The sequence below is a fragment of the Alexandromys fortis genome, unplaced genomic scaffold (genome assembly GCF_014885135.2).
Source record: "Alexandromys fortis isolate MF-2015 unplaced genomic scaffold, M_Fortis_MF-2015_v1.1 scaffold_33, whole genome shotgun sequence".
Classification (NCBI taxonomy): domain Eukaryota; kingdom Metazoa; phylum Chordata; class Mammalia; order Rodentia; family Cricetidae; genus Alexandromys; species Alexandromys fortis.
In genome coordinates this window covers 2,483,112-2,507,775 of record NW_026067917.1, presented here as the reverse complement: position 1 = coordinate 2,507,775, position 24,664 = coordinate 2,483,112, and the positions used below count along the sequence as shown (strand labels likewise).

The following is a 24,664-nucleotide window of genomic DNA, read 5'->3' as shown; positions in this document are numbered from 1 at the left end:
GGGAAGGCAGCCTCATGGGGGAGCTGACAAAATGTCACTCCTTCTATGCCTGTCTTCTCTGCCGATCTGCAGTCGCCATCCTTGGGGCATACTGTACATTGCAACTTTTCCATATATTTTAACTCCGCTTTTTCAACTCCACACTTCTGAAAACTACCAGCACTGGAAAGACACTTCCTGAAAGACCTCTGGGAAGGCAAAAATGCTTTCGCCCAAACCAGACAAAAGTGCACAGAAGCGAAAACACTTTCGACTTGAGCACGGTTGCCACGCACCACTGCCCCTGTGTCTGCGCTGTGTGCTGGCACCCAGTTCGCGAGCTTTGGGCAAGGGGACTGGAGGTTAAAATACACACACACACACACACACAGACAGAGAGACAGAGACACGGGTCATCCTTGAATTCCCCAAGAATGCCCCCTTTATTGTGTTCAGGGGCAGATTATATAGAGATAGCCATGCCCCAGCCAAACCCACCAGAACCCACTCTCCTGCCATCAGGAACTCCTGAAGGTCTCGTGCTCATAGCAGCTGTAGGCACTCAGATCAGGGGAAAACAAGAAATTCAGGATCTGGGGTCTCACTGCTCCCAACACACTGTGACAAGCCTTACTTTGCACGTCTGTCCTTCACACCCTCCCCTTTCCCTGGTGATGCAGTCACGTGACAACAGTGTGTCTTCAGCTGTTGCTGGAGAGGGGACAGACACGGTGTCCATAGGAAGACACTCAGGATGACCACTGCCTTCTAAGCCTGAGTGGCAATTTGTAACTATGCAAGAGTCATCAAGACTATAATCGAGGGCACAATTTTTAAAGCTTCAACAGCTACATTACGCAGAAGTACTCCAGGCTAGAAGTAAGCCACACCTCTACCAATAGGTCAAGAGGCCATTAACATGTGACATGTCTTTGCAGAGGAAGACCGTGTAATTAAAAGATAAAGAAAAGGAATGAATTTTAGGTATAGGCAAAAGCATCGAAAGAAACAAAAGAAGCCTCAAAGAACTTTCAGAAAAGGTAAAATTACAGAGGTCAGAAGCGGTTCAGTAACAGCCTTGGGTTGACAGGCAGGGGTTCTTCATGGAGCATTAGAAGCATTTAAAATTAATTTCTAAGGTGGGGTTCATGCCTGGAATCCCCATACCCAGAGGCTGAGGCAAGATCACCACCACATGTTCAAGGCCAGCCTGGGTGACAAATTCTACACCAGTCTGGATTACAGAGTTAGACTTTGTCTTAAAATAAAAACAAAAGTAGAAAAAGTATCCCGGTGGCAGCAAGTCCAAGACCGCACGGATTCTGTCTAAATCAGGTAAAATTCACATTGCGTGGATAAAGTTGTTCAGCTCGATTTGAGTGTTTTACACGAATAGTTTAGATGCTATATAGGGGCATGTATATATTTCTGGATTGTTGGTGCTTTAAGAATCTTTGTCAGCAGCAATGGCCAGAAAGGGAGGTTAAAAAAAAGTGCTTCCTGTAGCCCTGCATTTTAATGGGATGCTGTCCCCTCTAGCGCCCCAGTGGCCTTACCTCATTCAGAATGTCCGAGGCTCGCTTTGCCTTTTCCATCTCCAGGGACCCGAAAGGCACCCAGCCACAGCCCTTCATCCAGCTGTTGTAGTCCGCTTTGTACTCCACCTACAAGAAAGAGGAGCCATGTTTTCCTTCATTGTTATTGTTATACCAGCGACGGGCATTTTACTCAGGGTTTTAAAGATGTCTGGGCAGGCGTGTTGCTCCACACATGAACGTATTTTTGGTGATAGCTTGGAACGCCTGGAGTATTGCTTTCTAATGGTCATGTCCTCCACTTCCCCCTTACGGTGAACTTAATTGAAATGTGTAGAATTTTGATATTAACCCAGAAAATGATCGATTCCAGGCTGTATTTCAAAGAATAAATGGAATGATGATATTGGGACCATTGGCTGTAGAGGTTTGCACCCTGGAATGTTAAGTGTTGTATCTCTGTGACCAAATTAGGCCGGAATTGATGACACAGAATTAAAGGTGAATAATCTTGGTCATTTTCTATTAATGTTTGATGGTAGTTATTTGTCAAAGCCCTGGCACCCACTGTCCTTCATGTATAGCGACCATCTTAAAAGGGCTTCTGCATTGGCCAACAAAGCACTTGGAAATAGTTCTTGTTAATTTGCTTAAGGAGACAGCTATTATTTGGCACTGATATTATGTGGGGACAATCACCAGGTGTCATTAAGATAATGAGCTCGGGTGTCATCGGACCATAGATGACACCCGAAATTTATCTCTAGAAATCAACTGAAAATTCTTGTTCTTTAGAATGGATCTAAAAAAATAAATAAATAAATAAACTGAAGTAGAAAAAAAAAACCAATAAATCAACCTTGCCTCTGGGGACCTTCAAATAGAATTGTATTGCAGACACAGAGGAAAATTAAATAATTAGGAATCAAGATCTTGCATATAGTAACTGTCACTGGTAGTAAAGTGGAGATGAGAAATATATATATTTTATCCTCATATATGGACCTAACAAAATCAAACTATCACTCTGTATTTTGATACAGTCTAATAGAAATTCCTGCCTGGAAACTGTCGGACTGCTTAGAAAATAGAACAAGTTAAAGTTTTACTCAAGGGTGCTAAGTTCATTCTGCTCACAGGTTAAAGCCCCTTCCTCTTGCCTTGGGATGGCAAACACTTGCAGAAAAAAGCCTAAAAGAACGATTTTGGCAGCTCTCAAAGGTCATCTCACAGATCCTGGTCGCCAAGGAAGGGATGCTTTATTTGCTATCTGCGAGCGTTTGTGTATTTTAATTTCTTCCTGCGGACATGTCTGCGATGGAAATTCCCTGTGCTGAGCATGGGACTCAGAGACTGGCCTTAGATTGTTGCCCTGTTACCTGACCTATAAAAGTTGAGCTTTCCAAAGCATGAGATTTGGGTTTGTGCCCAGATGCTATCAAGCTGAGTTTGCCCTGTCTTCTCCGACTGCCTGCTTGGTTCTGTGCTGACGGGTAGGAGTGTAAATTCTTCAGTCACTGGAAAAATAGCTTCAGAGAAAACTAAAAGACTGTCATATGGCCTCATGATTTGACTTCTGGGGTATCCACCCAAAAGAACTGAAATCAGACATTGACAGGACAATCCATTACTCATGGTCACATGAACAATTCCCAGTAGCTAGAAGGTGGGAGCAAACCAAACAGCGGCCAAGAGAAGAGTGGATACACAAGACGTAGCATCCATTGATAAAGAAGACTGCTCAGCCTTCACAAAGAAGAAAACTCTGACAAGAGCTGTAATAAGTGTAACTGAGGACACTATGCTAAGGGGAAAAACTCAGTTTCCAAGACAAATAGTGTGTAACTCCACACATGTGATGTGTCTACAATAGCCCAACGTATAGCAACAGGTGTTTTCTGGGGGCCAGAAGAGGAGAGAAAGGGGGATTTATTGCTTAATAGAGCCCTTTGATTTTCTGGATCATCTCGCTGGCCCTTAGCATCCGTTTAAAAACTCAAAACAACTTTTGATTTACTCTAGTTTAACAGCCAAGGACTCTCAGCTCGGCATGGTTGCAAACGTTTCCAGAAGGAAATAGTAACAGCACACACCAGACACAGGTGTCCAATCCCGAGGACACGCGCTTCTAAGAACCAAGGGACCATTTCCCTTGGATCTCCATGCTTCCTCACGAAAGGCAGATGCTTCAGAGAGGACTAAAGGCTAGGCTCGGGCTAGATCCTGTCCCATCTCCCCTTCCAAAGAGGGGAAGAGAAGGCCTCTACTCACATCACTCTGCAGCGCGTACGCCTTCTTGGCGAGGTCCACGCTGACGCTGTCTGGTGGGTAGCTGTAGTTGTGTAAGACGTGCTTGTAGTCCACGTCGCTGGCGATCTCCTGAGATTTCTTAGCTTGGGTGACTTGGAGCATATCAAGAGGGGCGGTGTAGATCGTTTTCGACTTCTCGTAGTCTTTACGGTATTCACGCTGGAAGAAGAGAGCGTTTAGTCCCTCTCGCCCTTACTGAGTTCTTATGACAGTAGAGTAAGTGTAACTTAGAGTAATAGGTGCAAACATTTGAGTAATTATCTTGCCTCATATTTGTTCTCATAACTTATATCATCAAGTTCCGCTAGAAAAAAAAATCATATATGAATCTTTCCAAATTTATTTGACTTTTTTCTTCTGACTTTTTAGTCTTGCTGGTATGGCTCTAGCTGGCCTGGGACTATCTATGGAGCCCAGGCTGAAAATGAACTTACGGCAGTTCTCCTGCCTCAGCCTCCTGAGTGCTGGGATTACAAACATGAACTACCACGCCAGCTTCTAAAGTTTTTCAGCCAGAGAACAGCTATCAGTAAGCTCAGGGGACTTTACCTGCCTTCTTACATCTGGTGGGCTGTTATTTGCAGGGGATGAGTTTAAAAATTATAAAACCCAAGCCCTGAATGATAAATGGAAAGCTTGGGAATGAGCTGTGCCACACAAGCGCATGTTTAAAGCCTGTCCCGCAGGAAAGGGACGAACTAGGCGGTGCTGCAACAGCAGCTGCGGAGAGGGGATGCGGGGGAGCGATTTGCTGGACTGTTCAGATGCTCGTGTTTATGTTCTCAGCAGCGGACACACATCAGCATCCATAAAACGCTGCCAAAACACACCACAGAAATCCTTGCGCCTTTGTGTTTATTGCCGAAATATTATTCACAATAGCCGGGAAAGGCAACTGCCCTAGCTGTCCATCAGCAGACAAACTGATCCAGAAAACATGGTTTCTCTACACAATGGAATTTTATGTAGCCGTAAATAAAAATGAAATTAGGGCATTTGAAGAAAAATGGATACAAATGGAAATTGTTGTGAGTCCAAACAAGGCAGGCTCAGAAAGGCAACCTCCATGTTTGGTCTTCTATGGTGCTTAAATTTAGACTTCGTGTGTGTGTGTGTGTGTGTGTGTGTGTGTGTGTGTGTGTGTGTTGGTAGATAGGTCACAAACTTCAAAGGGAGTGAGAAAGAAGAAAAGTCCCTAAGGTAGATGGGAAACAGAGAGGGAAATGGAATACAGATGACAAGGAGGGGGAGCATGGTGGCTTGACAGAAAATGGCCCCCATAGGTTCATAGGGAGTGGCACTATTAGGAGGCGTGGCCTTGTTGGAGTAGGTGTGGCTTGATGGAGGAAGTGGCTTTGAGGTCTCTTAACCTCAAGCCAGTTCACTTCCTGCTGCCTGCCAACCCGGATGTAGAACTCTCAGCTCCTTCTTTAGCACCAGGTCTGCCTGCATGCCACCATGCTTCCCGCCACGATGAGAATGGACTGAACCTCTAAACTGCAAGTCAGCCCCAATCAGATGTTTTCCTCTGTAAGAGTTGCCACGGTTGTGGTGTCTCTTCACAGCAACAAACCCCTAACTATGTCAGGGAGACTAGTTAGGAATCAGAAGGAATGGAGCAGGTCAGAGGGCGAACATGGAGAAAAGGCAGTGGGGAGGTGACGCAAGGAGAACAGAGTCTAATGACACGGTCATGTGTGAAGATGCCGTGATGGACATGGTCAAATTGCTTTGTTTGCTAACCTAAAAAATCCATTCTAAAAAATCATTGAAGATGCACATGACTTTCAGGAAAAGCCTCCTTGCTAGACACAGCTTAGCATTAGCCTGGACTAACGAGACTGGTGATGTCTGTCGGTTGCAAATGTCAATCAATTAATAAGAATTCACAGGTTGGTTTTGCACCTAGTGCTCTAATGCTTTCAAGGACAGGATGAAAAACAAACCAGTAAGAATGCTGTAGGTGTCTGTGGCATCAGTGGAGACGTGGCTCTGGCTTTTGAACCTGAGAGGGCACACAGAATGGTGGAAACCCAGTGGCATTGCAGGAGCACTGTGTGATGCTCACAGTAATGATAAAGAAAGCACACACGGATTATTGTGTGCGCACATGGTTGAAGCAAGTAAACGGTACCCACATCTTCCTTCTTCACCATGGAAACCAGTGTTTGAAAGCTATGCCAAACACTGTAGCCACTCTTAAAATATCTTCTAAGCATTATGAACTGTAATTGGCAAGAACAGATGCTTGTTTCTCTATAGTAAAAAAAACTAGAACAGGATAAATGACCCACAGATCACTTTTATGGAATCCTCAAATCCCTGAAGTTAAGGAAATAGGTATGATGAAGAAAATGTTCCACAAATGTGGTATTTTATAAATCATATTTTAAAAAAGGCTTAATCATCAATGGAATTTTCTTCTTAGGTGGAGACCACTACCAATTATTAAAGACAATAGTAAGCATTGATAATCATACTTGATTTTATATTGGAAGTTCATTAGTTTCTTCTAAAGACAGTTTTCAAATCAATTTAAAAGCTATTTCTCAATTAGATTTAAACACCTTAGAGATTTATTATAGGAGGTTTTGAGAACAAAAACTGACGCTCTGTTAAATATTAATGCAGAGTCTTCAAAGTGGAATGGATGTCAAACACTGCCAATAATTTCTGTTCTCAAAGGTGAGGCACGCAAGAGACGGGGCCCACACGACCTCTAAAGCACTCAATAGGTTCTTATGAACTTGAGAGCCCAATGGGCACAAAACCATCCAAGTGGAATCCTTCCACACCCTGCATGTGGTCAGTGAAGCCATCTTGACAAGAGGGCAGACACTCACGTCGCTCTGGTTTTTGGCCGTCTTCAGGGAGTGCAGCATCTTGGGGTCATCGTTGATGCTGAGGGCGCCGATCATCTTGCCTTTGCTCTTCTCATAGTCCTTCTTGTACATCACCTGCAGGGACACCACACATGCTAACTGCTCAGCAGGGACATCCCAGGCCAGCAGCCCATCCCAGCCCAGTCCAGCCCAGGGCCACACTCACTTCGCTGGCATTCTTGCTGTTGGCCTTGGCTGCCAGCAGGGGGATGGCATCCACCTTGATGTCAAACTTCTTAGCTTTGCTCTTCTCCCAGTCTTGCTTGTAGACATTCTGGGAAAGTTTCAGAATTTTTTTTTTTTTAAAAAAGGACATTTTTAACAGGTTAATCCCGTGAACATAAGTTGAAAGTTTGTATCTATAAACCTATTTCATCTATGAGTAATTTATTAACCAAATAGTAGTATAACTATTGGTGTACTATATAGTTTCTCCTATACCACTAAAATTATAGATAGCATATTCTGTTTTAATTGTTTAAGAACATTCTAGAGCCCCTTGTCTATACCACCAATAACTATATAACCGACATCCACTTAGAAAGGGGAAAATGACACATTTACATGGGAGAAATCTCAAGAACTCTAGAGACTATCAAACAGACACCTGAGAGAATGCTTGTGACAATAACAGAGGCCAAGGACACGACATCTGATAATGAAGTAGGTCCCCAGAGCCTGGGCGACTGAAAGTCGTCCCACGTCCACTGCTGACTGTCTCCACAGCTAGCAGCACCGAGTCGAGCTCCGCGTCTTCCGGCAGACTTGTACCTTCTCCCCATACTTACGTCGCTCAGGTTGTAAGCGTTGACTCTGTGCTGGATGAACTCCGGTGCGTCTGCCGGCACGTGGCACTTGAATTTCTCACCTTCATGCTTTGCTTTGTAATTCAGCTGGGGGTGGGGGGGGGGAAGAAGGGAGAAGTTGCTGTGGGCCCCAAGCTTCAGGGAAAGAAGGGAGACATTGTTGTGGGCCCCAAGCTTCATGCAGTTGAAACGGAATCCCCTAAAGTCATGTGGGCGCTGTTTGACAGGAGGTACCTGTCAGAGGTGATTGGCTCACAAGATTTGTGCCCTCGTGAGTGGATTCATCCGCAGTAGTGGCTTTATTAGTCAAGTGAGCTCTGAGGAGGGCTTGATCTGTGTCTCCCCTAAGCAATATCTGCACCATGTGGTGATTCAATAGGACACCCTTGACTGAGCTGGCACCAAGTCCTTAGACTCCCTAGCCTTTGGAACTATGAACTAAGTAAACCTCTATTCTTTTTGAGGGGTGAGGAGGTGGTTTTAGAAATAGCATCTTACCATGTAGCCCAGGGTACCCTCAAGCTCAAGATTCCCCTGCTTCGGCCCCTCAAGTGCTGAGATTTCAGTCCAGGGTCACTTCTACTGTTTATAAATTACTTGGCCCCAGGTATTTTTTCATAGCAGAGAAAATGGACTCAGAAGATATTCAATACAGGTCAAAGCAGGGATTTCCTTGAATTTGTGTAGGACAGTATTGTGTCTTTTTAAGGAACACGCTTCAAAGAGCTTCTTAATCTTGTCAGCGTCTCATTTCCTCCCTCAGAAGGATTGTGGGAAACTGGACTTCACTTAGACATGTCGTAGCTGTTGCTATACAGTAGACGTGTTAATACATGCCTCACTGACATCACAAGAACGGGCTTGGAAGGCATGAAAATGCAGTTACGGAATTCTGTTATCAGTGCAATAACACCACCAGAATAATTCCCGGGGACAGCTTATAACCCAGTTCTAAAGTGCTGGCCACACCGTCGCTGCTTCAGGCTTTCCTCAGTTATGCGCCCACAGTGCTCTTCCGGTGGTTCCTCTCCTCGTCATCCTAACCTAGCTCTTTGTTAAAGTATAGTTGCTTTATTTCCCCTCTGTTCTTTTTCCTTCCTTAATCTCCTCCCATGCCCTCTTACTCCCTCTCAAATTCCTGCTCCCCTCTTCCTTCAATTCCTACTTTACATACACACATGCACACATGAACACACACATACACGCATACATAAGTCAGCATGACCTGTTGAGTTCATTCAGTGCAGCCTGTATGTACACGATTATTTCAGGGCTGAGCACTAGTACTCGATAACTATGGGGTTCCTCCCTCTCTCACTCTCAGCACCCCTAATTGTCAGTAGTTCTCTGTCTAGGGGTGGGGCTCCCAAAGAATCCCCCTTCACTTTAGCATGTCTGCGGTATCATTGTCCAGGTCTTGCATAGACAGCCATACTATTGAGGTGTCAGGAGTGAAGCTTGCCTGTCATTTCCAGGAGACACAGTTCACGGCAGATTTCACGGTCCTCTGCCTCTTAACTCCTTCCACCTACCTCTTCCTCCGTGTCTCCTGAGCCTTAGGTACAGGAGACACTGAGGAAGAGGTGATGTAGCTATTGGGCTAGCTTTAATTTTAAAATGCTTTAAATTACATTTTAAAACTATTTGTTTGTGTGTGTGTGTGTGTGTGTGTGTGTGTGTGTGTGTGTGTGTGTGACAAGTTTGACAAGAACTCAGAGGACTACTTTTGGAAGTCAGTTCTCTACTTCCACTACGTAGAAGGAGATTAGAGATTGAACTCAGGACATCAGACTTAGTGGCAAGCACACACTGAACCATCTCAGTGGCCCCCATATTTTAACTCTATGTTTCCTGCTAACTGCCTGGAATAAGGCTTTGTTATAGTACACCTTTTTCCTTTTGCAAAGTCTTTGTGACTTTACCAGAACAGGAATACTTTCCTTTCTGCCCATCAAACGGATACCTCTGCTGCAACTGTTTTCTTAAGGGGCACGAAGCTCTAGTGTGTTCATGGGGCACATTTTAATAAGTAATGCAATCTTATGAAAAAAAAAATCAATGGATTACTTAAAAACTCTCAGTTACTATATTGCTGCCTATCAGTCTGCTGGGGGCTGCAGCTCAATCTAGCAGCTTCACCTGCACTTTATTAAGCAAAATCTGAAGCGTGGCATTAATGGCATGACAGAAGAATCCTTGAAGACACTGAGATTTTCAGTAAGCCATCCCTGGGTCGCCCCCTCCGACGCGAGTCAGGAAACTTACATCACTGAGCTGTTTGGTGTTGAGCTGGGCCTGCAGCAGCACAGGCGTGTCGGTGACTGCTGTGAATTTAGTCTTATCAGGATGCACTTTGTAGGTGTGCTGGAAGAGAAGACAGCCGTCGCTGACGGTCCACACTGGAGTTTTCTATTCCTGTTCGTCCCACACCAATGCAGCGGATGTTTACATCCAAAACTTTGCTTTCGTTAGTTCTGAAAAACTGGTTCGTTGCTAGGATCCTCGTCTTCTCTTTTTCTCTTTCCCTTCTTTCGTCTTTCCCCCTCCCATCCCAGGGTTAAGCTGCAGAAGTGTAGCATTTATACTAAAATATAATAACATTATTTTCCTCCATTTCTTCTTCCCCCTCCCTCCCTCTTGTTTTTTTTCTACATTTGATATTAACCAAAAGGCTGAGAAAGTACCTAGTTTTCTGCTGCATCTATGCAGCTGGTATGCCTCTGCACTGAAACTCGTGTCCAGTCAGGGCTGTACTTTGAGCTATGAGTTCTGCACATCCCACCATCCTTTCCTGTTTGTATCCTCACTCATCCTCCCAGCACATCCCAGTCTCGTCTTCTCTCAATGTCCCTTTCTCTCAAGACTGTTCTTTCTGCCCTGACCTTGTCATGGCAGACCAGTCTTGCTTCAGATTGCCTGGGTCCGTCTCTTCCTTGCTCCTAAGTGTTCCTTCTTCACTGCCTGTCTCTTCCACTCTCCAACAGAACTTACTGAAGATCAGGTCACCATGGTACCCTAGTCTCCAGCATCAAGGACAGTGCCTGACTCATGCCCTGGTATTGCTTTGTTGGGCAATGAAGACTCCGATTATGACAAACCTGGGTAGTGTCCTTTTGCCCTGGATTAATAGCTGTACATACTAATGAAAATAAAGACATTGAACCTGAAAGAATTTCATAGCCAATGGACTTCTTCTTAGTAATTCTGGTGTTCTCCAATCCTACCCTCCAAGGCCCAATTTAAATAAAATATCCTATCCTGACCACTAGGTGAGAGCATTTAAACCCTATGAAAGATACCACTAGATGTCACAAGCATCCCACACCCAACCTGAGGAACTCAGGGCCGCTGACTTACTTCTTTACACTGGTCCAGCTTCTTGATAGCTTCGTATTCCTGAGTTATCGTCTGAGGGAAATAGCATTTCCCTTTGTCTTCTTCATACTCTGCTTTGTAGCTCTTCTAAAAATCACAAGGACAAAACCAATCAGGATGGCTGCTGCCTCCCAAACAATGCCACCGCCGGCCCGAGTCACGGGATGCAAACTTACGTCACTGTTTTGAGCTGTAACTTTCATGCAGTGCGTCTGGTACGGGTCCTCAAAGCTGCCTACATAGTGGCCCAAAATATTCTTTACGTATGAATCTTTATATTTTGCCTAGTAGAGAAAACACAATGCTTGGCGTTAGCAGTGATTTTTCAACGGGCAGGAAAAGCCATCCCCGCCCAAGAAGTGGGCGTGGCCCTTTGCACCTCACTGAAGTTCTTCAGAAGGGTGTCGAGTTGATACTTAGGGGTCTCACAATAATTCATACTCTTGGCCTTGGTCTTCTCATAGTTTTCCCTGTATAGCCTCTGCCAAAAGAAAAAAGAAAACTGAGCAAAGAAAAATACATCTCACACACCAACAGCCAGACTTGACACAATGTGACGGGATGGTGATGTTTTATTCCACTGTTTTCCACCATGAAGAAAGGACACCCTTGAGGCTCATGTCTTGTATGATATTAGGTGTTAATAGTGGCAAGTGCTCATATTGCTTAACTCAGTATTGCTCAGACCAAAAGAGAATGCACCTGCCACTCAAGAGAAGTTCTGCCTTGAAATAAGTGCCCCATTTCCCTATGCTTGAAAAACATGAATTACCTAAAAAATTGGAGTAAAACGAGTCCCGAGGCCTAAGCAGGGCCGGAGGACACAGGCACCTCCACAAAGTCATGAGCTCGGCACTTGGTCCAAACACATGTCGTCATACTCCTAAAAGCGGGCCTTCCCAGCTAACTTATGTTTCTTGTATAGCAGCTGTCCTTGAATGATGGCTTTAAGATTTTTTAGTTCTTTAATGTGTATGTCTGTCATATGCTTTCCCCCCACTCCCTTTTAATTTTCTCATATAGTAACCCCAAAATACACTCAATAAGACAGGGAATATTGTAAATGACATGAAATGTAAGAATTTCTTTCCTATTAGGAATTACAAACGCAGTTTTAGTAGATTTTTTTGTCTAAAGTAAGGATTAAAGTCTTCATAATGAAGCCAACATTTATAAAATCCTCAAACTGAAATATCTTGCTTTGGCATTCATGCTTCATCTGGCGCTACCGCTTTGTCTCGCAGTTGGTCTTCTCACTTCTTGCTGTTTGTTTTCCGCGTATCCTTGCAAACACCTTAGTTCAGGGCACTGAACGGGTGCGCGCCCACACTGATACTAGGAACACTGTGTATACTTACATACTTAGCCCACTCCTGGGAAACGAAGAAAACAATGTTTCTAGGGTTTGTTTCCTCCTCATAAAACAAAGGCAGAGAGGAGATGAAAGAAGCAAGCTTCCCAGGGAAGAATGATGTCACAAAACAGTGAGTCTCAGCTAACCAAAACCTCTCCACATTTAGTTATGTGAATCAGATTTGAGTGTAGGCTGACGTCCAACCCAAGGTTGTATTAATTGGTAGGGTACCCACATCAAAACATAGCGGTTTTGCAAAGACACTCACGTCGCTCTGGTTTTTGGCCGTCTTCAGGGAGTGCAGCATCTTGGGGTCATCGTTGATGCTGAGGGCGCCGATCATCTTGCCTTTGCTCTTCTCATAGTCCTTCTTGTACATCACCTGCAGGGACACCACACACGCTAACTGCTCAGCAGGGACATCCCAGGCCAGCAGCCCAACCCAGCCCAGGCCAGCCCAGGGCCACACTCACATCGCTGGCATTCTTGCTGTTGGCCTTGGCTGCCAGCAGGGGGATGGCATCCACCTTGATGTCAAACTTCTTAGCTTTGCTCTTCTCCCAGTCTTGCTTGTAGACATTCTGGGAAAGAAATCAGCAAAAGAGAGATGCCTGTCATCACACCTGAAGACCGAGGCTAGGCTAACTCATGGGTGTATCAGCGGTGTATTCCTAACAGAAAATAAATAGACCTGTTCATGGTCTCGCAATTGTGCATATTTAAGCTAATTCCCTTTAAGACGGAGCTTCTAATTCTAAGACTAGGTTTCTTGTTCTCCCTCAGAATCTTTCAAATTAGCTCAATTCCAGGGCCACACTAATATCTGAGCCCGGAACTAAAGAGTAGAGAGTGGTCCAGGCATGCAGTTAGCTCACTCTTGGTGGTTTCAGGTATCGCTTTCGTTTGTCCTTTAAATCCACTCAGAGGTCATTTCATGAATCATTCTACTGCCCAGATAATCGCAGTACTTGTTTTGGGAATTGTTGAAGAAGCTAAGAGGATAATTTAACTTTTCTATGAAATTTAATTTGGAAAATGAAAGCTGGCAATGGATTCCTGGCCTTCTGCCCTTCAGATCCTCAGTGTTATCATTAGCATAAGCTTTCTTACATCTAGACACAAGTCTAATTTGTGTAAAACAGGACACTATAAGCCTGGGGAATAAAGGAAATCATTCCTAAAAAAGATCATATACTAGGAAAATTGAATTATGGCGTAGTACACATAAATGCTTCTGGCAGATGTAACATTAAGATTTACAATGAAACACACACTCATGGTGACATCCTAGAGGCCGGCTAGAAAATATTAAGGTTACTAACAATTAAACGAAGCTACTTACAAAACGACTACACAGAGGCAGCAGGGATATGCAAGGTCAGCTTAAAGGGACGCTGACAGAAAGGTAGACACGTGACGTGAATGTCACGGGTGCTTCCTAGCTTCACCACTGAAGTAGTCACTGAACTACAATGAAGCAACTCAACACTAGGCACATGGCTAGCAATGTGCCCCCCGTATGGGGCAGTCCACGAGGCACTTACGTCGCTCAGGTTATAGGCATTGACTCTGTGCTGGATAAAGGCAGGGGCATCCGGAGGTATATGACACTTGAATTTTTCANGGGGGGGAGAGAGAGAGAGAGAGAGAGAGAGAGAGAGAGAGAATAAATCATTAAATTCAGAAGAAAAAGATTTACCAAATACAAAACCTCCTTCATTTTTGTGAAATAACTGACAACCGTCACGAGATCGAGCGCTTAGGAAAGTCACTGTGCAGTGCGGAACCTGTGTCCTCAACCCTCGTCAACTGTCATCATGTCCTTCACAGTCACCATGTCCTCCACCACAGCAGGTGACAGAATGAGGTGGCTCTTCGTACACATTCCTCTCTCTCCACGTCTTTCACAATTGGCCCCTTTGGTTCAGACACACTGTCCTGGCGTTCCTGTCCTCGCTGATGCCACTTACTGGAGACGCCTTCATAAGTGTCACCTTGCATATACTGTGTTTACTGATACTGCGGTTGAACTGTCATTTTGGCCATAAAAATATACTGCGGCCATTTTTATTTTTATTTTTTTTTAGGCCAAGACAGGCATGGAGGTTCATACCAAAAGCTCATATAATAAACTTTTCTCTAGGTTTCAGTTTTCTAGAAAGTTAGTAGGCAGAGAGAAGCCTGTATGCTCTCTGGCCTGCGCCTGACTGGATACTCAAAATACATCTACTATGTTGAGTCCCAAACATCTACAAATTATGTAAGAGAAAGAGGCACAGAAAAATTAACTCATTTGAATACCTTGTCACAAGAAGCTGGGTTGTGAATCCAGTTTTAGAAGTTGTGTTCCCTTCAATAATTTAAGTTCTACCTGTGTCTTAATTCTACACTAAGAGTTGTCTACTCAAAAAGCTTCAGCCCATCCAGATAGAAAAATATTTCAAATGATTATAACTATACAACCATATACTAAAATGTAATGGTCTCCTAATCAATGTAATCAAATAAGAAGCTGGATTTTATCAGCTGAGAAGGTAGAGGTAGAGTATTACTCCCAGCGTGAACAAAGCTTGAATGGAATACATTGAATTTCTGCATAAATTTATGAAATGCCTCCCCACTCCCACAACTGCTTCCCCCAAGATGGGTACTTAGCAGGACTTACGTCACTCAGCTGTTTGGAATTGACCTGGGCTTGCAACAGAACAGGAGAGTCCGTAACTTGAGTGAACTTGGTCTTATCTGGGTGGGCTTTGTAGGTGTGCTGGAAGGGAACAAAGTTGTTTGGTTTAGTGGGGTCTACGACGTCCAAGGTGGTCTCTGAGCCAGGAAAGAACCTGTCCCACCCCACCCTGAAGAAACTGTTGGCTAAGCCGGGCTGTGGTGGTGCACTCCTTTAATCTCAGCACTCGGGAGGCAGAGGCAGGCAGATCTCTGTGAGTTTGAGGCCAGCCTGGTCTACAAGAGCTAGTTCCAGGACAGGCTCCAAAACCACAGAGAAACCCTGTCTCTAAAATTAAAAAAAAAAGAAACTGGTGGCTAAACAAACATTCAAGGTGTTTGTTTTTAGCTGGATTGCAGTTTGTCTGAGAGGTGCTCTTCTGTGAATATGAAGACCGACCGCATGTTTTCAGATTCCTGACAGCTCTTCACAGCAATGAGCTAGAATTAGCTCTTGAGACATGGGATGCCAGCAGGAACAGAAGTATATCTTCTACAAAATTGTTTCTTACAGCTGCCTTTCTTATACATATTTGTAAAGCGGTCAACATTTTAAAAGCATCTCAGCCTCTAGATGCCACAAAGGGCAGCAACATCTGGATCAGTGTCCCCGAAGTAGGAAGCATCTGGGCTGAAGGGGGATGAAGGACTTTGTCACAAGCTCACTGTGTGAACGTACATCTTTACACTGGTCCAATTTCTTGATTGCCTCATATTCCTGGGTGATGGTCTGGGGGAAGAAGCCTTTGCCTCTGTCCTCTTCATATTCCGCTCTGTAATTTTTCTATGAGGGAAAATAATCAGATGTAACGATCCAACCATCGTTTTATGCCTTAAACCCACAGCATCTTATTTAGAAAGTGAAAACAATAGCCTTAGGACTTACGTCACTATTTTGGGCTGACACTTTCATACAGTGTGTGTGATATGGGTCCTCGAAGCTGCCTACATAGTGTCCCAAAATATTCTTTAGGTAGGAATCTCTGTACTTAGTCTGAAAGACAAAATGTATTCCATTTGTTAATTGGCCAGTGGCTTATTAAATAAGTGAGCCTTAAAAGAGTGGGTGACAGGGACGATACTTACATCACTACTGAAGTTCTGCAGTACTGTGTCAAGCTGAAACTTGGGGGTCTCGCAGTAATTGATGCTCTTGGCCTTTGTCTTTTCATAGTTTTCCTTGTATAGTTTCTGCCAAAGGGGGGAAAATCAGTTAAAATAGATCCTGTCACTCCCACGCTGATTATAACGCTCATATTTTCCAACACCAGACAAAAGAAAAGATACCGTCTGCCAACTACTTTAGAAACCTACAAACACTCGGTGTCATGGCGTTATTAGCAATGATTGTAAAACCTGAGATTTTGACATTTTTCAGAAACTTAAGAAGCCAACATGCTACCCCTAGCTGAGCCTTGGCTGGCATCTCTGAGCTGCGCTCTCTCTCTCTCTCTCTCTCTCTCTCTCTCTCTCTCTCTCTCTCTCTCTCTCTCTCCACACTTACTCTCTCATTGTGCCCCAAGTACACAGAGGCTATGATAATGGCTTTGTTATTTTTCAAATAAACTTTTATAAAAAGTTAAGTAGAAAAACACAATTAGGCTTCATAACATAAGACCCATCTGAGAATTTGAAGCATGAATGAGTCACCACCAGCTCTCCTTCACTGCTAACATTTATGTTTAGCCTTAAGATAACACAACCAATCAGTGGTTGGTTTCAAGGGCACGGATGAGAAAGTGGACCATGATCACTTTTTCATGTTGAGTTTTCAAAGTGTCAATACATCCCTGCTTCTAGCAACAGTGGATTTGAGATGGTTTGTTTGGTAAACGTGCCCGTCATTGGAAAACAAAGCACTTGGTGTTGAGGTTACAGCAGAGCCACTTGGACAGATGAATTAACACCTTATCCCTTGCCCTCCTGCTCCCCAGACACATGCACCCCAGTATGCTGACGTAGTTCAAGGGTAGAGAAGCATTAACCTATCCAGGGAGCTATGTAAAATCTTTGAATCTTGGAAAAAATTTTCATATTAATCTGTCCATATAAAACCTCAATTTAGCCTGTGTATGTTTGTTGTGTATTTTGTGTGTGTTTCTTGTACATGTGTGCACTTCAGGTGTGTGCTTGTGTGTGTATGTGTGTGTGTGTGTATACATGTCAGTGTGTGTGTTTTAGTCAAATTGGTAAACTGATCTTGGACCCTTAGTTTTCTAATACCAAGCACTGGCTTATTTTATCTATTTCAACCCCAATAGCTTACTTGGGAGAAGTAGTCAGGGACCATGTCAGGGGACATTTTCTGAGTTAAGTGTCTGCAGGTGACAGTTTCAAGTGTTAGCTCTGTTCTTGAAGGTCTCCCTTTGCCTGTTCAGAAGCCCAGCACAATATGCCCATGCCCAGAAGGAGCCCCAGATGCTGGAGCATCTTCTAAGCAGATAAGGACTTCCCTGCCCTTTGAATTCACTCCACTGGCTACAGATAGTAAGGTATGTTGTGTTTAAGAGACCCTCAGCTTTCTATGGCTAGTCAGCTGTGCTGTGACTCTTCCTTCAGAACCTTAAAACACTAGCAAAGCTATACAGGTACACAGGCATACAGGTACACAGCTATATAGATATAGAGGTATACAGCTATACAGGTATCACACAAGGAGAAAGACTCCATCTCATAAAGTTACGGTTATTACAGATCTGTGAAGAGAGTTGACTTACGTCACTGAGGACGTTTCCTGCTGCCTTCAGCTGCCTGAGCAGTGGGTTCTCTGATGCAGGAAGTACATTATAATCTGCTTTTCCTTTATTCTTCTCATAGTCTTCTTTGTATTTCACCTGTGGGAGGAAATAAAATAATAAAGGAACTCCCCAGGTTATTTTGCCCTAGTCTCCACGATAGCAATGATGACATGGTGCCCCAAATCAATTTCCTCTTTAGAAAAATGGCGGCTTGACATTTTATCACCACAACACCCGGAATAACTCAGAGCAGCAGTACAGAAACAGCATGAGTTTCCAGGAAACCTCTTCTTTTCATTCATTTATTCATTCAAAAATATCAGAGGGAGTTGACTGTGTGCCTGGCTCTGGGAAAGACACAAAAAGGAACAGCATATGGTCTCTGTCCTCGAAAGGAGAAAGGCATGTAAATATTGGGGGGAAGAGAGAAACACACAAATAGTGACAGCACATCGTGCCCCAGATGTCTGCTCTTTAGAGCCTCCACTCCAACTTCCAGCTGCCATCTGCCTGCACATCTGAAAGACAAGGAGCTGGGAGCACCAGCGCCGCCTTGATGCCTTTCCTACAGCCATGCATTGAGCAAGCACATATTTAGTACACAGGCAGGAGAAAAAGGAGCCATGGGATGAATGGTGGCAACCTCAGCTTTCTTTTCCCTTCCCATTTTGTACTTTAAATCCCAACCATGGCAGACGCTGTAAGTTTAAGATGGGGAAATTAAAAAACTCTGAAAAGGAACCTGTCCACAGCGATCGAAACAACATGGTCTTGAGGCAGACCGTGATCTCGAGTCTGCCTTTCGCTTGGGAAGTGGAGCCAATAAAGTCTGAGGAATCCTAAACCATTCACTACTGTTACAAACTGCACAAAATGAGGTCAATCAGTTCCGTAGACAATGACAGATAACGCACAACTGAAACCCAGATGCTCCAACCCTACTGTCTACCCAGAGTATCATAAGGGCTACTCTGCAGGCTCTTCAGGCTGGGAGACCTGCACAACCTTTCTACCTCATGGGATTATAAAGTCCCTGGGAAAACAGAATTGCGCAGAAAGGACATTCACAAACCCCTATCATGCCACCTGCATCTGTCACTAGGGCTTATGACGATGTCATGTCTCCTCTTACAGACCAGATCTCCCCTCCTTCAAGGACTTCAACCCAGCAGTTTGCTCTCAGCACCAGCTCAGGGTTACCTCTCTGTTGGATTTTCCCCATCAGCGTAGCAGCATGGAATTGTGTGTTCTATCTTAAAACATTCCTTATTATTTTCTTTTCCATCAGCTGCCATTAATTTTCATTTTCATTTAAGAAAAATTCTTGAAAGAACGCAATATACTCTGACCTTCAGTGGTTTCTTCTTTATTATTCAGTTGTGAGCCTTCTCCAAGCAAACTCAGCCAACTTATTCTTTGGGCTGCCAGTGACTCTGCACTAGCAAACCCAGGTAGTTTGCACATTGGCACAAATGATAAATCCATCTTCCCCCTTTATTAATTGTGCACACTCCTGCTACCTCTCAACCGTGCTCCTGTCTCAGCTGGGAGCATGTCAGGGTTCAGTCGGTGGAGCTGTGATGTAGGTGAATCTTCTGTTTCTTTCATTTGTTAATTAATAAAGAAAACTGCTTGGCCTGATAAATCAGAACATAGTAGGCGAGGAAGACAGAACAGAATGCTGGGAAGAAGGCAGTGAGGCAACCGCCATGGAGCTCTGGCCCAAGATGGACATAGTTTAGAATCTTCCCGGTAAGCCACCACTTCGTGGTGCTACACAGATTATTAGAAATGGGTTAATCAAGTTGTGAGAATTAGCTAATGAGAGGCTGGAACTAATGGGCCAGGCAGTGTTTAAATGAATACAATTTGTGTGTTGTTATTTCGGGCGTAAAGCTAGCCGTGTGGAAGCCAGGCGGGATGAAAAGCAGGCCTGCTCGCCTCATCACTACAGGGCTGTCTGCCCATCCTATCTCCTTTGTGCTGTCCAGTCTCAGGACATTATTTTCCACACACTAATGTCCCCCAATTTTTATATAAAATTCCCGTAAACATTCTTTGAACCTCCAGACTCATGCAGTCAACCAACCAACTTCATACTTCCACCTGAGAATCTAAAAGACATCTGAATCTAACAGGTTTGAAGATGAACTCCGGTTTCACTAAGAATCACCTCCTCTTCCTGTAAATCATCCCTGTATCCTTCAGGAGAAACCCCATCCAGTGAGCTGCTTAGGTGGAAATCGTTCCCTTCTATCTCACACCCAGCCACTGTCTCACACTTTCTAGGTGGTGGAGTCCTGCTTTCTAACCTCTGGCAGAACCAGGGCTCCAGGAAAGGCAAGGATCAAACCAGTTTACTTGACCTCAAAGTTCATGTTTTTATAAAAACCATACCACTTTAAAATGTCAAAGCATAACCTACATATCAAAGTCACTCTACAGGCTATCTGAAGATGTCCATGGACTTTTGGGACATAGTCTTTTGGGACTAGGTTTTTCGCCCGTCAGTCAGAACACAGGCTGGTGACAGTGTTGAGCATGAGGCACATGGTTTCATATAAAGCTGCCAATCATTAGTTTTTTCTGATAGAAGTTCTGCTACCTGAGATGATTACCTTCATCCTTCGGGCCAGCAAAAGGCCCTTCACTCCGTGAAATAATAAAAATGGTGATTAGGCGCCATTAAGGCTTCTAATTGTGATGCCAATATAATTTTCTGTTTTACTGCTTTTAGGCAATCTATTTTACACTGGTCTCAACTTCAGTAACTTCGCTCAGAATCTACCCGGCATCTTTTTTATTATATTCAAGAGCCGGAATGAGGGCAAGCTCACCCCACTAAAGACATTAAGGGATGGGAAAACGTCTTCATTTATACCTTGCTGGCTGCAATTCCAGCCTGCTTGTTCATTTTGTACTCAGGCGTTTCCGTCTGCATGAAGTAGATCTGGTCTTTCAAGTTCTCGAAGTCTTCCTGATACTTCCTCTGTGAGAGTAAAGACACGGGAGAACAGCTGTAGAGACAAGCTTCAGGACAGAGCCCCTCAAGTCTACCCCCACCCCTTGGGTTTAGGCCAGTCAGGTCACAACTGGAGACCGGTGGCATCGCCAAAATGTCTTATCAGCTTAACAGAGATCTGGACAATTCGAACAGGCTTGGAGAACAATGGGAAAGGCACAGTCTTTCCAGCCCACTGAGGGAAAGCTCTGGAGAGCCAGGGCAGATGAATGAAAGAAATTAAGTCACTCAATGTTATAAATGCACAATTTTGTCCAGCAGGGAAGAATAAACTGCAAAGAGCCTTTCTGACTCATGCGAAGTGTATTCTGTCATTACTAAGAGGGTTTCACTAGGTTGTTCCTATGGAAATTGAGGTAGAAATCATGCAACATGGTCAAAATAATATTTAGCATTCCAGAATTCCTCGAGCTGTTGCTAGCAGCTAGAAGCTGTCAAAGACAGGGGTCCTCTCCCAGGACATCTGGCTCTCACTCCCTACTTACTGTGCTGAGATTGTCGGCGTTCATTCTGGCTGTTGCAATTTCAAAGCAGGGCGTCTCACTCCATTTGCCTTTGACTTTCTTTTCATAGTCTTCTTTATATTTTTGCTGGGGGCAGGAAGAAAAGAAATGAAGCAAAGACAAAATCCAAGAGTTGACAAATAGGAATTGAGGAATAGTGTGACATTAAATATCTTTACCAGGCTCATGCTAGAGTCTCCAAGTAATCTTGCAGAGTGGTCACCTTACACATCAAGAAAGTTGACTTGAGGGGAACAGAGAAAGTCAAGGAGAGGACTCTCTTTGCTGACTTTAGGGACATAGAATTGAACCCCACATGTGGTGTGTGGAAGTTATCTCATAACTGAACCCAGGTATACTGTTGTGAACTTCCTTGACCCATGTATTCTTAGAACAGAATTAACCTAGTCAACCCCGTATCTGGGCCCATGAGGCAAAGCTAGAGCAGGGTTAGAGCAATTCTCCTCCTTGGCTCATAGAGCTACGCTAAAGACATCATTGCCGACTCTCAGGTGGCCTGTATCACCTATACCTCCCACCATATTCTTCATAGAAATATAAAGCCCTTCTTTGTCATACCATCAGCACAAGCTCTAATGTAAAGAACCAATGTGTCAGAGTAAAAGGAAGTACAGTTTTCCCGTAAATGTCCTATTTTCCGTCTTTGCAATGGTTAATATGCCAATTATTAGCAGCAATTTTTATACCTGTTCATTTTAGACCTCCAGATCTTTAGTGCCTATGACTGAACACTGTCATTACCAAAGATTTGACTTAGCACGCCAGCAATTCAAGTTTCTCAACCGAAAGGATGCAGGATTTTTACACAGAACACTGCTAGCAAGATGAAGCAAGATCACACGCTTTGTGTATCTATGACAGTAAACAGATGAATGGTATAATAATTATAATAATGGCAATACTGAAGAAAAACTATGTGAAATGAAAGAGAGAGACAGAGACAGACAGAATGAGAAAATGAGTCCTGCTAAAACTCCGATTTGCCTTGTATACTGGGGAGGCAGATGCAGGAGAATCTTGAGATAAAACCAGGCTACATGGAAAGATCCTACCTTAACAAAACAGAGCAATAAAATATGGACTACTGATTTAGCTATCTTCCTGTGGTGGTTTGAATGAAAATGGCCCCTGTAGGCTCATAGGGAGTGGCACTATTATGAGGGTGGCCTTGATGGAGAAAGTGTGTCAACTGCAGGTGAGTTTTGAGGTTTTGGATGCTCAAGCCAGGTCCAGTGTCCCTCTCTCTTCCTGCTGCCTTCCAATCCAGATGTAGAACTTTCAGCTACCTCTCAAGCACCGTATCTGCCAGCATGTCACCAGGCTTCCCATAATAATGATAACGGACTAAATCACTGGAACTGTAAGCCAACCCCAATTAAATGTTTTCTTTATTAAGAGTTGCCATGGTCGTGGTGTGCCTTCACAGCAACAGAAATCCTAAGTAAGACCAATTACTTGATGTGGGAATAATTCTCTTGTACACTGTAAAGATTTGTCACTCAGACTGGTATGATAAAAAGCTGATTGGCCAATAGATATGAAGAAAGTATAGGCAGAGCAACCAAACTAAGGATGCTGGTATGAAGAAGGGTGATGTCAGAGGAGGTGCCGGCAGACACAGAGAGAGCAAGATGGGCATGCCATACTGAGAAAAAGTATCAAGCCACCTGACAAAGCATAGACAAGAAATATAGGTTAATTTAAGTGTATGCGTTAGCTAGTAACAAGCCTGAGCTATCGGTTGAGCATGATATAATTAATATTTAGTCTCTGTGTCTGTTAGTTGGGAGTGGCTTGCAGGACAGAAACTTTGGTCTACACTTGGGGACTTGCCAAGACTGTAGAAGTACATCTAATCTTTTTGGGATTAGGCTTCTTAGGAGTCTGATAAATAAATAAAGTACCCATAAATGTTAAAACTTCAGAAGTTCAGTTTGGACATGGTGGCAGATAATCTGTAAACAAGCACTTTGGAAGTGTGAGGCAAGGGAACCTTGCTAAAAACCAGCCTGGATTTCACAGTAAGACTCTAAAGTCTCAAAAAACCAGAACCAAACCAAATAAAACAGTGAAAATATCCAAAAAATCAAAAGCAAAGAACAAAACAGGACTTTGGAAGTCATCTCAGCTTTTATCCTCAAGCATTTAAGTTGTTGTCATGGGGTTCTGGGTCTCCATGCAGAAAACCCCAGGAAGCTCAAGACTTCGGGCAAAGGAATCAAACCTGGTGCCATTGGAAAGTCAAGACACAGAGATCTTTGTAGGATCAAGCTGAAAAGCAGCAGATGCTCGTACTGGTCAACCCTTGGGTTATAACCGAGAAATAGGTACTGTGTGTATGGCTTGACTAATGAGAACCGAGAAAGGGTGCAATTCTCACAACAAAGATAGACACGGGATTTTAAGAAGATAGTTAAACAAGAAGAGCAGAATACAGAATCATCCAGATGCCTCCTTCAAAGTCCCTCCTCCCTTCTCACCCTCCAGGAAGAAAAACCTGCTATTTCCTCCTGCAACAGGTCTGGCTGGGGATCGATCACTCACAGTCTGTTCCCAAGTCCTCCTGTGTTGGTCAGGGCTCCCAGTGCATAGGAGTGGAGGTGGCTGGCTAACTTCGCAGGAGGGTGCCCTTGTTCCCCTTTATGGGCAGGTAGCAAGGAGGTCAAAGGAACAGACTTCTAACACGAGTGGAGGAAAACGCAGGCAGTGTCCATGCACAAAGACATATCAAAAGCCCAACATCCAACTTCCTGTCTGATCCTAAAGCTTTCTCCTTAAACTCCTCCCCCTGCTCTGCTGCAGCTGATCAATGATAGCCTGGAGGAAAGATGTGATTTAACTTTCCCTGCGACTTTCATTTAACAGAGAAAGAACACTGGGTCAGTTCTGAGCTCTGAATAGACTCTGTTGGGGGAGGTGACCACATGCTAGCAGGCACAGCCGTTGCTTCTCTAAACCATAGCCCCTCCTAACCACCAGTCGGTCCAGGGAACTGGGCTACAAATTAGGCTCCCTGGTGTCTTGTTTAAACTCATGGCTTCACTTTCCAGATCGGCACCTGCAGTTTTTATGTGGTTATCAAATGGAAAGAACATGAATTGAGTTAATCACATCTCTTCTGCAAAAGGTACAGAGAAACAAAAGGGACTTCCCAATGTTGTGTGCAGAATCCACTTCCCGGTCATGGTGAGTCTGTTCCCTCTCCTGGAATATCTGTTATGAGAATAATTCTCCTGCTCCACCTCAGTTAGAACCACAAAGCACACCTGAGCCTGGAAAGGGTGCTGGCATGAAGCTCAGGATTTTGGCAAAGACAAAGGCAAGAAAATACACTCTGAAAAGGATAGCAAGGAAGGCTTAGAAAGAGAATGTAATGTCAATACAACCATAGCCAGCATGTGATCTTTACCAGCCGAAC

At 44.0% G+C, this 24,664-nt stretch overlaps 1 protein-coding gene across 1 annotated transcript in view; it reads right to left on the bottom strand.

Moving 5' to 3' along the window:
* Neb (nebulin) overlaps window positions 1–24,664 on the bottom strand; it is a 190,075-nt gene that overhangs the window by 149,891 nt on the left and 15,520 nt on the right. Inside the window, 19 exon segments of the mRNA XM_050140000.1 lie at window positions 1,536–1,643; window positions 3,786–3,983; window positions 6,668–6,781; window positions 6,873–6,980; window positions 7,495–7,599; window positions 9,778–9,876; window positions 10,870–10,974; window positions 11,064–11,171; window positions 11,267–11,368; window positions 12,510–12,623; window positions 12,715–12,822; window positions 13,786–13,864; window positions 14,884–15,005; window positions 15,642–15,746; window positions 15,849–15,956; window positions 16,049–16,153; window positions 17,680–17,796; window positions 20,582–20,689; window positions 21,208–21,312. Coding sequence (XP_049995957.1) covers window positions 1,536–1,643; window positions 3,786–3,983; window positions 6,668–6,781; window positions 6,873–6,980; window positions 7,495–7,599; window positions 9,778–9,876; window positions 10,870–10,974; window positions 11,064–11,171; window positions 11,267–11,368; window positions 12,510–12,623; window positions 12,715–12,822; window positions 13,786–13,864; window positions 14,884–15,005; window positions 15,642–15,746; window positions 15,849–15,956; window positions 16,049–16,153; window positions 17,680–17,796; window positions 20,582–20,689; window positions 21,208–21,312 — 2,118 coding nt within the window.